The following is a 13099-nucleotide window of genomic DNA, read 5'->3' as shown; positions in this document are numbered from 1 at the left end:
TGCTGTTGATGTCAGTGGTATAGAGAAGACTGTTCCTCTGACCAGTGTGAAGACTGTTCCTCTGCTGTTGATGTCAGTGGTATAGAGAAGACTGTTCCTCTGCTGTTGATGTCAGTGGTATAGAGAAGACTGTTCCTCTGCTGTTGATGTCAGTGGTATAGAGAAGACTGTTCCTCTGCTGTTGATGTCAGTGGTATAGAGAAGACTGTTCCTCTGACCAGTGTGAAGACTGTTCCTCTGACTGTTGATGTCAGTGGTATAGAGAAGACTGTTCCTCTGCTGTTGATGTCAGTGGTATAGAGAAGACTGTTCCTCTGACCAGTGTGAAGACTGTTCCTCTGACTGTTGATGTCAGTGGTATAGAGAAGACTGTTCCTCTGACCAGTGTGAAGACTGTTCCTCTGACTGTTGATGTCAGTGGTATAGAGAAGACTGTTCCTCTGCTGTTGATGTCAGTGGTATAGAGAAGACTGTTCCTCTGCTGTTGATGTCAGTGGTATAGAGAAGACTGTTCCTCTGACCAGTGTGAAGACTGTTCCTCTGACTGTTGATGTCAGTGGTATAGAGAAGACTGTTCCTCTGCTGTTGATGTCAGTGGTATAGAGAAGACTGTTCCTCTGCTGTTGATGTCAGTGGTATAGAGAAGACTGTTCCTCTGACCAGTGTGAAGACTGTTCCTCTGCTGTTGATGTCAGTGGTATAGAGAAGACTGTTCCTCTGACTGTTGATGTCAGTGGTATAGAGAAGACTGTTCCTCTGACTGTTGATGTCAGTGGTATAGAGAAGACTGTTCCTCTGACTGTTGATGTCAGTGGTATAGAGAAGACTGTTCCTCTGACCAGTGTGAAGACTGTTCCTCTGACTGTTGATGTCAGTGGTATAGAGAAGACTGTTCCTCTGACTGTTGATGTCAGTGGTATAGAGAATACTGTTCCTCTGCTGTTGATGTCAGTGGTATAGAGAAGACTGTTCATCTGACCAGTGTGAAGACTGTTCCTCTGCTGTTGATGTCAGTGGTATAGAGAAGACTGTTCCTCTGACTGTTGATGTCAGTGGTATAGAGAAGACTGTTCCTCTGACTGTTGATGTCAGTGGTATGGAGAAGACTGTTCCTCTCACTGTTGATGTCAGTGGTATGGAGAAGACTGTTCCTCTGACTGTTGATGTCAGTGGTATGGAGAAGACTGTTCCTCTGACTGTTGATGTCAGTGGTATAGAGAAGACTGTTCCTCTGACTGTTGATGTCAGTGGTATAGAGAAGACTGTTCCTCTGCTGTTGATGTCAGTGGTATGGAGAAGACTGTTCCTCTGACCAGTGTGAAGACTGTTCCTCTGACTGTTGATGTCAGTGGTATAGAGAAGACTGTTCCTCTGACTGTTGATGTCAGTGGTATAGAGAAGACTGTTCCTCTGCTGTTGATGTCAGTGGTATAGAGAAGACTGTTCCTCTGACTGTTGATGTCAGTGGTATGGAGAAGACTGTTCCTCTGACCAGTGTGAAGACTGTTCCTCTGACTGTTGATGTCAGTGGTATGGAGAAGACTGTTCCTCTGACCAGTGTGAAGACTGTTCCTCTGCTGTTGATGTCAGTGGTATAGAGAAGACTGTTCCTCTGACTGTTGATGTCAGTGGTATGGAGAAGACTGTTCCTCTGACCAGTGTGAAGACTGTTCCTCTGCTGTTGATGTCAGTGGTATGGAGAAGACTGTTCCTCTGACCAGTGTGAAGGGCTACAGCCCTGCAGTGTCATGTCCATAGGTTTTCTATGGTTAAGTCTCTCTGCTGTAATCCTTGTACTGATATTAAGTATCTCCCTCAATGATGTCATTAGTGTATATAATAATAATAATAAAAATAATAATATGCCATTTAGCAGACGCTTTTATCCAAAGCGACTTAGTCATGCGCGCATACATTTTTGTGTATGGGTGGTCCCGGGGATCGAACACACTACCTTGGCGTTACAAGCGCCGTGCTCTACCAGCTGAGCTACAGAGGACCACAATATAAGCCTACCAGACCTGGGTTTAAATACTATTTCAGATATCGCAATTACTTTCACATACATTTGAAGTATTCAGATATCTTATATTTGAAAAGACAAGTAGTTGAATATTTTAATGTATTTGGAAATACACTTGGAAAGTAGTTGATATACTCAAATACACTCCCATGTATTTGGAAATGCTGTCAACTTTCTTTCTTTTTTTTATATATATATTTATTTACAAATAACCAGTCAAATGCTCAAATAAAAGTACTTGTTTGGGGCTGTGTATTTGAAAATACTCAAATACACAGATTTATTTTTAAAATGCCAGATACTCAAATGCACATGTATTTGAACCCAGGTCTGAAGCCTACATGTCTATGTACATAAATGGAGAAGAAGGCACTGCACACCGCAATCTATGTTCCTAATGTGGTTTATTGGTGAAAATGTTGGTCACCAATCAACCACATGACAGCATAGGTCTAGATTAGGAAGTGCAGTCTCTAATTCTACCATTTACCGAACTGTTTTGATATTCCAGCAGCTGCTCAAAGATATTGGATGTGCATATGTGATCTTTTCCTGTAGCATGTCTGTTATCCGCCTCCTCTCTCTGTCTCCTCCCATCCAGCAGCGTACGAGGGGGGCGTCTGGAAGGTGCGAGTAGATCTCCCGGACAAATACCCTTTCAAATCCCCGTCAATAGGTAGGGGGTTGGCATGGGGCCGCTGGGGTTCAATTCAATAGGTAGGGGGTTGGCATGGGGCCGCTGGGGTTCAATTCAATAGGTAGGGGGTTGGCATGGGGCCGCTGGGGTTCAATTCAATAGGTAGGGGGTTGGCATGGGGCCGCTGGGGTTCAATTCAATAGGTAGGGGGTTGGCATAGGGCCGCTGGGGTTCAATTCAATAGGTAGGGGGTTGGCATAGGGCCGGTGGGGTTCAATTCAATAGGTAGGGGGTTGGCATAGGGCCGGTGGGGTTCAATTCTCAGTTCACACACAAAATATAGATATCTATTATTATTGTCACAAACACCGGATAGGTTCAGTTTTACAGGGCCAGCCATTGCAGTACGGCTCCCTCTTACTAGAAGTAACAGGTAACATCTATAGTTGATTTGCGTATTGCTCATCTTCTTTAGCTGTTGTTTTTTCTCTTTCGTTTGCAGGATTCATGAATAAAATCTTCCATCCCAACATCGATGAAGCGTAAGTTGATCACGACTTCTGATTGAAAGGAACACTGAAATAGTACAGGGTGTCCTCTTTCATGAGTCTCATTACCTTAACCTTGTCTTGTGTTGCTGGAGCTTTTCTAACCACAAATCCATCTTAAGCCACCAGCCCTAACCTTAACCCTGGCCCTAACCTTTTGACCCTAACCCGTAGTGAAGAACTAATAGCTAATGAGCTTGCGCATGCATCTAGTGACCATCTAGTGATGACCTTGTTAAGCACTTGCATGCCCATCTCTAAGGTCCTGTAGCATAATCTGATTCAATTTTCATTGAATGTCCATTCAAAGACATCAAAGGTTTGTTTGGCTTGTCTCCCAGATCAAATGGTGAGAGTGGGCATTGGAGGATTCAAAACACAGAACAACAGTCTGATCCTCTATGTTAACTGACCATAATAATCTGTCCTGAATACAAAACATGAAAACACTCATGATGAAAACATTGCCTCATGCATTTCAGGGGTGAATTTTTAAATGAATGTATTCTCCTCTGTCACCAACCTCACTTTGGGCCGCTCCTCACTGTTGTGTAGAGAGGAAGTGTCTATGAGAGCCTCCTTAACCCCCTCTCTTCTCCTCTCATCTCCAGGTCAGGAACAGTGTGTTTAGATGTCATCAACCAGACGTGGACAGCCCTTTATGGTGAGTGGGGTGGCTCAGAGCTTGGGTATGTGTGTGTTTGTCTGTTTATGCATATGTGTGACACAGGCACATGGGCCAAGGACCCCCTGTCCAGTGTAAAAAATAATTTAAAAAAAATGGCCGCTGGCGTCACTTGAGGAAAAAGTAGTGGGTGTGGCTTCATGTAGGAGCGGAGCGCGGTCAGCTACCCACAGTAAGAGGATTACAGGGGAAAAGGCCTGAGCCAGCAAAGTCAGAAAACAGGTGGGCCTAGCTGCATCTCCTCACACTAATAATGAACAACTCTTCAGCTGAGAGAACAGAACCGCACTGGTTCTCTCTCTGTCTCTCTCTCTGTCTCTCTCTCTGTCTCTGTGTGCCTCTGTTTCTCACTCTGTCCTCATCTCTTACCCCCCTCCATATTGCAATTAATTCCTCAGTAATAATGACCAGTCTCTCTACAAACTCGTTCCACGGAGGGCTGAGTGTCTGCAGGGTTTCTCTCCGCCTTTGTACTTGATTGATGAATTATGATCTCTGATTTAGTAAGGAACTCCCCTCACCTGGTTGTCTAGGTCTTAACTGAAAGGAGAAACCAAAAACCAGCAGCCACTAGGCCCTGCATGGAATGAGGTTGACCCCCCCTGCTCTACAAGGTTAAGACAGCAGCACACTGGTGTAGATGACCTTGTGATTATCCACAACAGATGTTTCATTAGCTCTCACTATTTACTTTCACTGGGGTTTTCACATGAACCCACACGGGACGCCAAACATGGCTATAACTTACCACTGCACTTATAGAAACTGATGTTTCTAGAGACTAATCAATATGGAACGGAATGGATTTCTTATCAGAAGATTACAGAGTTATTACTGAAGTTCTGAAGCCTCCCAGGTTCATTCTGCGCATGGTTCGTTCTGTGTGTTTTGGACCGCGGCTTTGTTTTTGTTCGAGATAAGTCACTCAAGTTAATTAGGCAATATGGTTGATTTGGCTACTGTGGGCTTTGCCAGTGTTTTTGAATGGACTTTGAGAGCTCTAACAAATTAGCTTTCCAGAACTGTAGTGGAGGGGTTGGGACAAAAACAACCCAATCAATGAAGCATTGTCTACTTTAGGTCTTGATTATGGGTAGGGACCAAATACACTTGATTTGATGTCTAAAACACTGGGTTACAGTCAGTCTAAAGTTTTACCCAATAATGTGTATTTTCAGATCATATTTGTACTTAACCAATAGTGACACCCAGTCAATGGATATCACCCCTGGATTGCTGATGCTGTGTTTTGGCCATTGAGAGGTTTTGAAGCCACCGGTCGGCTATATGGGCGATATGCACAGGCGAGCATGACGTATTTCCGGTTAAATCTCAGGATGGATGTAAACTTCCGGTTATCGTAGAATGCTGTGCTACCGTATGCTAGCATTGAATGCTTGTCGTCAAAAACATCAGAAACGGTTAATTTTCGTTGTTGTTGTTTATCTTAATGTTTGTTAATGTTTTTACTTGTAATACTTCGTCTTGACTTATAACACGATGACGTGTAAACGTACGAAAGTGTCCTTTCAAAAACGGGATGACAGCTCTTCCAGCCATCACTGCTGTGTGCCGCAATGGACAGTGTCTGCCAGATGCAATTCTTCTGTTAGTTTTTTAACTTTTCCCAAAGACAGTGAATTCCATAAACGGTGGGTGATTAACATTCGACGAGTCAACTTTCTTACAGCAAACACACGAGTCTGCAGCCGACACTTTCTAAGTGAAGATGTGATAGAGCCTCCGACGGAGAGATGCTAGAATGCATGTGACACAATGGTTTATGCCACTTCTGCTCTGTTTCAGTGCACGAAAGTACAGGAGGGACGACAGACATGCCACATTCAGAGTAATGGGCAGTCTGATATAGTAATGCAACCAAATGATTGCATATCCCACACCCAGCCACACAGGAACAGTAGCTTTTAACAAGCACAACTGGCTGTGAATCACGCAATGTCATCTGAAATACACAGAAGCATAATTTAATGGGTTTTGAAAGACGAGGGTCTACAGCAGCAGGAGTAGGAGCAAAACTTGTTCTTTTTACTTTTTACTGGTGTAAGCAACTTATCTACTGTCTCGTGTCACTTTTGTGCTTTCTGCATCACTTTCCTACTGTCTTGCACCACTTGGCTATACTGTCTCCCACCACTTACCTATTGTCTTGTGCCATTTACTTACCTTCAAACAGTATTGGCAGAGCAGTAGGTGAGTGGTGCAACATTGTAGCTTAGTACCAATAACAACAGTAGAGTGAAGGTTTTGCTCCTAATTCCTCTTGAAAAGTAGAAACATCAAGTACAAAAGCAAGGAAGTTGGGCCATATGTTTATAACGAAAGAAGTAAAGATGACAGGACCGTTTTGAGTAGAACATCAGCAGTTTGAAGAATAGCTGAGTGGAATATGTTACTGTCATTGCAGTCATCAAGTCAGGAAAAAGTAGTAATCTCATTATTGTTTACATTTCAAACCAAACTCCAATTTGTTTACAACAGACCCAACAACAAAGCATGGCAATTCCCACTCCGCTACCCTGGTCTGTATTAGGCTACCACTGTTCAGCTACCGTGAAAACCACTAAAGTTCTAAAGTGTTCTCTTAGCAATGGCAATCAAAGCTGTGGTAACATTAAACGAGTAAAACATGTGTTGAACGGAACCTTGAACAAGTTCAACAGAACTTTGAACGTGTCACTTAATCTAGTCCTACTCTCAGCTGGTGTGGTGGCTTTAGTTTCTTCATTGAGCGGTAGCAGTGGGCTCTCACAGAGATCTCATTTGTAGCCCTGTTTTTACCTGATACTTTCATAAAAGTACAAACACATGAAGTGAGAGGTATATACACATGATTAAACTTTTATTTAAAGCATGATTAACCTGAAGCAGGACGGAGTCATGACTTAAAACACCAAAGCAAGGCTTCTAGCTCAGGCTAGCTAGCGTTAGCATATTACCTTCAAAGTTGCAAAGAAAAGAAGAAACGTAACATTTGAAGCCTTTATCCAGTTTGCTACGTGGTGTCGTACTGGATGTCCGGACGACCCTCCGTATATCATTTACAGATAATTTAGGCAACTCCAGCAAACACCTTGTAAACTTCATCTCTGCCATCATAACGGTCTACTGTCACTGTCTGTTTTTTTCCGGTAACCGGAAATGTCCAAGCATCCTTACGCCAATGCGGAAGTGATGCGTGCATAGAGCCTATTGGCACTCCCCAGTAGGAGCAGTACTCCATAGGAATTAATGGAATTCTACAGTATTTCAATTAAATGTTTCAAGGACTATATTACATGTATTTAAGTATTTTGTTGTTGTAGTGGGGACAATAACATTAATTATCTACAAAAATTATACTTTAAGGAAAATGTTTTGTATTTATTCATTATTTGTAAATGTTTAGCTTACATAATATAATTGAAAGTATACATTAAAGTGTCTATAATAAATGTGGTAAAAACGAATGTAGACATTATTGAACTGATTTCTATAGCTTCCAATGGAGGGGGAGTGCCAAGATGGAGGCACTGTGACTTCAACACAGCGCCCCCTAGCAGTCATCTAGTGTGTGTGTATATATATATATATGTATATATATATATATATATATATATCATTGCATCCAGTAGACATCTGCAGCATTGCACATTTTCCATTGAGCGTTAATTTTCTTGCAGAGACAAAGCAAGGCCTGCAACCGTATGTCTAGTGGAAGGGCCTTCCTCTGGCAGGATGTTATTTTTTTTCTTTTTTTTCTTTTTTTTTTTTAAACATAGAGGCCCTTTACTCATCACTGATCCTAAAATGATTGGATAGGTGTAAGCAAGGGTTCGATTACATCTGCAGTTATGTCGGAAAGGATGTTTTTTTAAAGAATGCTTTAATTGTAAAAGTCAATATTTTAGCAAAGTCTTAGTTCATTGTGGCCTGTTTTATCGATATCTCTGTGTCTCTCTCTCTCTCTCTCTCTCTCTCGTCGTCACTCCCACAGATCTCACCAATATCTTTGAGTCGTTCCTGCCTCAGCTGCTGGCATACCCCAACCCCATCGACCCGCTGAACGGAGACGCGGCCGCCATGTACCTCCACCGGCCAGAGGAGTACAAACAGAAAATCAAAGGTACGCCTCGCTCCATATGCCTTGCTTTACTCAGTGTTGTCTGTGCCAAGGGAATTCAGTAGTGCAGTAGATACCCCTGCCTTAAGCCATAGTCCACCCTTTGTTCAGATCTGATATACTAAAGTGTGTGTCTTGTCTGTCACTCCTGGCTGTTGCTTTGTTCCCTGTTTTAAAGCGCCCGTGTCTGCTCCCTGGCTCGGAGCTCTTAGCCAATGAGGATGAGTCTTACTGACCCTGCTGCCTTGCTCTCCACAGAGTATAGCCAATGAGGTTGAGTGTTAATGACCCTGCTGCCTTGCTCTCCACAGAGTACATCCAGAAATATGCAACCGAGGAGGCTCTCAAGGAGCAGGAGGAGGGCCAGGGCGACTCCTCATCGGAAAGCTCCATGTCGGATTTCTCTGAAGACGAAGCCCAGGATATGGAGTTGTAGTGATGGGAGACGACTCCCCTTTAAAACCACAGACTGTATGATTTCCTAACCATGAGAAAGCAGACATCATATTCATATAAGTTGATTTTTTATTATTATTACTAAAACAAGGATTTTTATGGATATCAATCCTCTGTGTATATCACACACACCTCCACCCGCTTTGTGTTTTCTCCATGTCCCAGTCGCTTTCTCCTCCTTCAATCCCTGTAAAGGTGTGTTGGACGTAGAGGTAGCAGTCCCCACATTCCATCGGTAGCTGCGTTTTAGCTCCAACGCATGCAGTCACCTTTGACCGTTGACCTTCGGCCTTACCCTCACTGCACCAACGACCGGACAAAATGGAGACTAGCTCTATGGGCTGGGCTGAATAGGCAGCGGGAGGGGGGCACTGGGGGATTTCCCTTCCCTTCTCTTAATCTCATTAATGTGTTGAAGAAGAGGAACTAGAGAGAGTTAGGTCATAGTCATGGTCATGGCAATTATGGTCCAGGTCTTCAGCCGAATTCGTACCTGTCTGGATTTTATTTTTGTTTGAATGGTAAAGTTGGATTGGAATTGGATACATTGGATACATCACCCTGCTGTCGTTGGCTGTCGACTTGTCCTGCTAGACAGGTGATTGGGTATTTTAAAGTAATATGAAAGAGGGGAATTGCAGCTTCAATATCTATTTTGTATATCACCAATGTTTTTCTCGTGTTCATTTCTGTCATTTGTGCTTTTCCTTTGGCTGGGGTTAGGAGCTGCCTGTGTTGTTTTGTATGCGTGTGCAGCACCTTGCTTGTACAGTGATACTTCACCTTTCTCATTAGAGCCTTATGAACCCAGCCAGCGCGTCAATCAAAGCGCTTACATCTCTCTGAGCCTGTCCAAGCTGGTATGGCTGTCAGACTACCTGTACCCCTTTAGAAAAGTACATCACTTCCTGGAACGCCATAGGTATTAACTATCCACTGAAGTTTGTTAGGGGTGAATAATGCCCAGAATGAGGGATTGAACGCTGATGTGTTGGAAAGTGAGGTAGAAGTGGCCGACCTTACCTCACCGGCCACAGCACAGAGACCCAACATACTCACCTCAGCTCTGTTTCTTTGTCAAAATAAAAGGAGCATAGGAAAAATCACAAGAAGCATTTTTGTAAAAAAAAAAAAAAAGCACAATGTTTTATTTTATTTCCTACAACCTCCCCCCACTCCTCCCTCCTAGAGGATTTGGACCTTGTTTATTTTGGTGGCAAAGACCGAATATATCTATTTTTTGGGGGGGGACATCATTCTGTACAGTTTGGGCATGATCCAGAAGTGACGTTGTGTTGGACTGTGTTGCGTTAGGCTAGTGTAGGGCTCCACTAAAGTAGTACTGCTTGTGTGGCTACTGTCTGAAGGCTTGAGTTGCGTCGTGTATAAGGCTTAGTGATTTACCTGGGTTACCCTTCACTCTTAGATGAGGAAAATACGGGGGGGTGGGATATCTGCAGGTCTTTTTTTGCTAACATTGTTGAACTTACCAACTTTGCCTATTGCTCGTGCTAAACTATGATATGTGTTTTTTTGACTTGGTGTAGGGATAGTTCGTTTGCTGGACGGTATCTTCAACTAAAGACATATATGGGTATATTACAGAGTTAGCTTGTTTCAGGCAATTGTCTGATAAGTAAAACAACAACAATAGATGATTTAAGTTTGGAGGTAAAGTGTCAATTGTGGGGTTTACATCAGATATTCCATGGATCTATACCTGCTGGTCCCCTTCAGAGATGTACAGATCAACGTGAGAGTGATTCCAGACAATGGCAATGAATTGACTGATGGAGAAACTAGACTGAATGTATGATAGTCTGGGCAAAACAAAAGCATAGGGCCCAATGAAAGTATCAGACTGCGCAATGTGATGAAGGCCACATTGGGATAGGGCTTGGATGGGAGCCCACATTTTGTTTCTTTTTAATGTCAGTGTTCCCTAAAAGCTTGACTGTTTAAGGCTCCTGGATAATCACCTCTCTTCTCTGGTCAAAGACAGATTGGATTCCAACCCATTGCCTGGTATAAGACAGGGACGTGTGTTTTGGGGTTCCCATGTTTCCTCACAGGCCAAATGGAGCCTGCAAAAACTGAAAGATGTCACAAGGATACGCAGCAGAGTACCTTGTAGTTGGCTTCTGCCATTTCCTGAGCTGCCTGTATTTATTCACTCTATATGGAAACCTTCTCTTTTATTTCTCCTTTTTAATCAAATCATTTACGGGCACCACTGTTAAAACAAAGGTGTATGTACTTATGCTTCAGCCAAATTGTGTAATGCTGAAGAGAATTAGAACTTGAATTTTCTTTTTTTCTATTTTAAGTATTCAGTTTGGATTTTATGATTTCGTTTTTTTTATTTTCTTCACATTTCTGCAGTATTGTACTAAAGTGAAAAAGTAAGAAAAACATATCCCATCAGAATAAGTGGAGAAATGCAATGGAGCCCATTTTTTGTTTTTGGACACTTGCATAGGGGAGTAAATGTGATATTTTGGTATTTTTTAAGAGTGCTCTTGTGTTGTCCTCATTATAACTATGGGTTTGGTTTTCAAGCAGAAATGTCGATGTTCCCACAAAACGGGGCAATACAAAGATGACATGTACTCAGCTGTGGTCTGTTGCTATGGTAAACATTTTGGTTTCTTTCTCACCCCTTCCTTTTTATTCTCCCCAATCTAACTCAGTGATGAGAGGACTATTTATAAACTTTGTTTTTCTGTTTGTTTTTAACTCTCAAGTCGAGGACTCAATGACTCTTACAATCCAAAAATATCCAATAAACATGAGTGTGCTTCCGTTGCAACTTTGATTCTAAATTATTTTTGAAAAGATTGTGAAAAAGTTTTACTGCTTGATTCAATTTTTAACCCCTCCCTCTCTGAAATACATAAGACCATAGGCATACCAATGTGAGATCTAGTTTCCCCCAACACACTTTAAACACTGACCCAATGTGAGATCTAGTTTCCCCCAACACACTTTAAACACTGACCCAATGTGAGATCTAGTTTCCCCCAACACACTTTAAACACTGACCCAATGTGAGATCTAGTTTCCCCCAACACACTTTAAACACTGACCCAATGTGAGATCTAGTTTCCCCCAACACACTTTAAACACTGACCAAAGTCAACCTATGTTCAAAGTATTATCGAGGTGGGAGGGGGCCAAAGCAATTACTGTAGTAAAGGTTTGAGTGTTACTAAGAGATAGTGGTACATAGCCATAGCACCCCTCCACCCACACACACACCCAACCACACTTTGTGCATAGTGAAGTCAGTACTGAAGGCCTTAGCTAGTGGCTTCTATCCAGACTATTACATCAGAGGGGAAGCTAGAGGCCTGGCTTCCATCGGCGCCCCCTAGTGCTGTTTTGTGGCATCACCCCTGACCCCTGTGTTGGCTGTAGTGTACTTGTCTTGCATGCATCTGGTGTGGAGTGGAGGGGCTCGATTCATCATGTGCACCTCACGTTCTGTCTTTGTGCTTCTCCAGAGTGGAATGAACCACACCCAGACACAGTCCTACTGCTTTCACTACAGGGGAGGTTGGGCACATGGCATGGGAAATGGCTGTTTTAGGTTTTTTATAGGAACTCTGTATTTGTACCTAGTGTGTTCTACTTGAAAAAGCCGAAAGGGTGTTTTTTAATCTGTCATTGGTCTTATGTGGATTCACTCCTCTTCCCTCCTCCTCCCTCTCTCAACCACTCCCTCTTCTACATTTTCTCCTCTCCTCCTTTTACTTTGCGTTGTGGGCATGCTTGTCACAAGACAAACACTCTATCAGAGGAGGCTGCTGGGAGGAGCTATAGGAGGACAAGCTCATTGGAATGAATAGAATGGTGTTCCATTAATTCCATTCCAGCCATTACAATGAGCCCATCCTTCTATAGCTCCTCCCAGCAGCCTCCACTGCTCTCTATCTACAGGATTATAACCTCTTAAATAGTTGTGTATAAATAAACTGTAATAAGTTCTTTTTTAATAAAACATTAACTGTGTATATGCTTTGTCAGTGTGTTTCAGTTTGGGGGATTTTCTCATCTAGCCCAGTATTTCCAATACTCCTTCCCAGAGTATATGTTTTTGTGTATAGTAGTAGTTTTTCCCCTCACAGTGCACTGAACTGTGTATACGTATGCACAGCAGTTGGTTTACAGCTTAAAATTCGATTAGATAATTATTAGACCCTTTATGAAGGGTTATTGAGTTGATCTGCCTTGATTCTAAGTAGAGTTTTTAGATAACTGTAATGAGCCAGAGTTAGAAGAGCCCTGCCTTACACATTTAATGGTTGTCATACTGTTTATTACCGCTAGATGGCAGCCTCTCAATACAGTCCACTCTCCCACATGTACTTGTGTCAAACTCTCCTAACAATGTGGTCCACTGTTCCAACTTCCACATAAACAGCCGGTGTGCAGCGAAACCTGAGATTCAGGTTAGTATACCAGGTCTAGGTGACTGCAACCAAAAATAAGCAGACAACTTGATCGATCTCTATGACTTGAGCCACACATTAAAGTTATTGAATATGTATCAGCTTGGAGTGTGGATAACTACATTTTACATTTTAGTCATTTTAGCAGACGCTCTTATCCAGAGCGACTTACAGTTAGT

General features: G+C 42.6%; 1 protein-coding gene across 2 annotated transcripts in view; it reads left to right on the top strand.

Annotated features, from left to right (window-relative positions):
- The window catches only part of LOC121543381 (ubiquitin-conjugating enzyme E2 H), a 30654-nt gene extending 18172 nt beyond the window's left edge, over positions 1 to 12482 (top strand). Inside the window, exons 3-7 of one of the 2 annotated variants that reach the window (XM_041853201.2) lie at positions 2628 to 2699; positions 3163 to 3202; positions 3820 to 3872; positions 7888 to 8016; positions 8325 to 12482. In XM_041853201.2, the coding sequence (XP_041709135.1) occupies positions 2628 to 2699; positions 3163 to 3202; positions 3820 to 3872; positions 7888 to 8016; positions 8325 to 8449 (419 nt within the window). In that variant the 3' untranslated portion in view covers positions 8450 to 12482. Of the gene's footprint in view, positions 1 to 2624; positions 2700 to 3162; positions 3203 to 3819; positions 3873 to 7887; positions 8017 to 8324 lie in introns of both variants that reach the window. The other variant, XM_041853200.2, reaches the window with a different exon arrangement.
- The last annotated feature ends 617 nt before the right edge of the window (positions 12483 to 13099 follow it).

This window comes from Coregonus clupeaformis, unplaced genomic scaffold (genome assembly GCF_020615455.1).
Source record: "Coregonus clupeaformis isolate EN_2021a unplaced genomic scaffold, ASM2061545v1 scaf0042, whole genome shotgun sequence".
NCBI classification, from domain to species: Eukaryota; Metazoa; Chordata; class Actinopteri; order Salmoniformes; family Salmonidae; genus Coregonus; species Coregonus clupeaformis.
The sequence above is the reverse complement of the archived record's forward strand: the minus strand, read 5'-3'. Positions and strand labels throughout refer to the sequence as shown.